The sequence below is a fragment of the Protomyctophum bolini genome (genome assembly GCF_963924005.1).
Source record: "Protomyctophum bolini genome assembly, chromosome: 14".
Taxonomy (NCBI): Eukaryota; Metazoa; Chordata; class Actinopteri; order Myctophiformes; family Myctophidae; genus Protomyctophum; species Protomyctophum bolini.
This window is the reverse complement of record NC_137875.1, coordinates 1,076,554-1,079,070: the sequence shown is the minus strand read 5'-3', so window position 1 is coordinate 1,079,070 and position 2,517 is coordinate 1,076,554. Positions and strand designations below refer to the sequence as shown.

Below are 2,517 nucleotides of genomic sequence, written 5' to 3'. Positions count from 1 at the left end.
CGAATCTGGGTTGCATGGTTCGTTGCACTCCCTCTGGTGTTGTGGGTGTGGAATTCGTTGACATTAAGGAAGTATCTAGACAGGTACATGGGTATCTTAGTGGTGTATCGAATCTTGTGGACCAGACCCATTGCAAGATGCTGTACTCTGTCGTCGACCCTAAGCCATCCCAGCCTGTCAAAGTGGGCAGGGGTGAGGCCAAGTAGGAGCCTGACCAGTTTGTTTTGGGAGGTCTGGAGCCTTGTTTTAAGGGCCTTTGAGGTGCTGTGGTACCAAGAGGTGGATGCATAGTCAAAGAAACCTTGTACGAGGGCTCCTGTTAAGGTCTTCAATGTGTTTTTGTTGACCAGTGAGGAGATCTTGTTCTTTGATTGACTTTTTTATTTTGCAATGTTGAAGAGGTGTGTTTTGGAGGGTGGAGGCTTGTCTGAGTGTTTTGTTGGAGTGCATTTCACAGGGTTGGGACATGTTCAAATATACACAACACATCTATGCTTAGATTAAATTGAAATACCAAAATCATCACATAAACAATTAGGAAAAGCAAGGGCATAATCCTCTGCCTGGTCACAGGATTCCACGGGTCACCAGGTTGCGTGTAACTCACAGCAGAATCCGTTCAAAGTAATGTCCTCATTGGACGCTTTCTGTCCAATCGCAAAAAAAGAAGGCTGTGGGTTCGTCGTCACTAGGCAGGATGGAAGGCCCTGTCCGTCGACCAATGGGGTTCCTCCGTCGGGGGCGGTGGGCTGGGCGGGGCTGGCTGGCCGCAGACTAGACCAGAGCACCAGACCAGAGCGACGCAGCCCAGCCACAGCGTCTGAGTGCCGGGGAGCTGGTGACGGATGTCCCGCTGAATGAGAAGCCTCCATCCATCCACCATGAACAAGGCCAAGAGCAAGAATAAGGACACTAAGGTGAAAACATGGCCGTGATATGATGTTAAACATGTAATGACATGTTCATATTTCATGTGTGTTTGAATTGCGGGCATATAATTATGCAGCTGCATAGAGAGGAGGGATGTAGCAGTTACCGTTATGACAATATAATAACGGCGATGGTTGCTTATTGAGGATGATTGTCTTATGATGGTATTGCTTCATACATAATTATGTTTTATGAAAATCCCCCCCATTTTAATAATTAAATGCACAATGTTTACAAAATGTGATGTGTTAGGAGAATTCTATAGCTGTGTATTTATTATTTTATTTTTGAATGATTTTGTTGTTGTTGTTATAACATTTATTAGACATCAAATATATATAAATATATATATATATATGTTGTATTGTTGGGGAGGACATGTTATAGCTTGTTGCTGCTTGTTCTAAAGGCCTGGCTCGGCTAAAAGCTAATGGGTTAGCTGCAGTTCTAGTGCTGTTGAAGCCAGCATTCATTCATTCATTCATTCATTCATTCATTCATTCATCAGCCTCACTTGATGGAACCAGAGGTTTTAACAGGAATGGTGAATGATGCTACAGCAGAGCTGTCTGTCTGTCTGTCTGTCTGTCTGTCTGCCTGCCTGCCTGCCTGCCTGCCTGCCTGCCTGTAAATCTTGAGTCATATTGTCTTCAGGGTGTTCCTTACATTGTGTACATGGTTAGAATGTGCTGCTGTGTGATCTGTTGGGGGGGGGGGGGGGGGGGTTATTAGGATACTGGAGAACTCGCCCGTTAGTTTATCGACTCGCCGTGGTTTAGTGCATTTTAGTTTTACTTCACCTTCATTTAAATTGCATTGAAGAGAGAGAGAGAGAGACAGAGAGAGAGACAGAGACAGAGGGTAGTTGTTTAGAGTTTACACCAGAATGATGAAGTATAGTAGCTAAAAGTTTAAACACCAAAGTACCGAAACAATGTAATTATTTAGTTAAAAATCCTGAATCGGTAGGCCTACTTTATCATTGTTATTCACATATAGGCTCTACTCAACTTATCATTGGTGTTCACATGTACTCACCTTTTAAATGGTAGGCCTACTTTATCATTGGTATTCACACACTCACCTTTTAAATGGTAGGCCTACTTTATCATTGGTGTTCACACACTCACCTTTTAAATGGTAGGCCTACTTTATCATTGGTGTTCACATGTACTCACCTTTTAAATGGTAGGCCTACTTTATCATTGGTATTCACACACTCACCTTTTAAATGGTAGGCCTACTTTATCATTGGTGTTCACACACTCACCTTTTAAATGGTAGGCCTACTTTATCATTGGTGTTCACACACTCACCTTTTAAATGGTAGGCCTACTTTATCATTGGTATTCACACACTCACCTTTTAAATGGTAGGCCTACTTTATCATTGGTATTCACACACTCACCTTTTAAATGGTAGGCCTACTTTATCATTGGTATTCACACACTCACCTTTTAAATGGTAGGCCTACTTTATCATTGGTATTCACACACTCACCGTCTGTGTGTTCACTGATCAGATAACTGTTATATAGCCTATAGTTAGTACTGTACGTCAAAGGGTAAATAGACAGACCTCTGCAGG

At 42.6% G+C, this 2,517-nt stretch overlaps 1 protein-coding gene across 1 annotated transcript in view; it reads left to right on the top strand.

The window, feature by feature from the left end:
- The first annotated feature begins 544 nt into the window (after positions 1-544).
- ppp2r5d (protein phosphatase 2, regulatory subunit B', delta) overlaps positions 545-2,517 on the top strand; it is a 26,316-nt gene continuing 24,343 nt past the window's right edge. Inside the window, exon 1 of the mRNA XM_080781945.1 lies at positions 545-917. Within this exon, the coding sequence (XP_080638071.1) occupies positions 858-917 (60 nt within the window). The 5' untranslated portion in view covers positions 545-857. The remainder of the gene's footprint in view (positions 918-2,517) is intronic.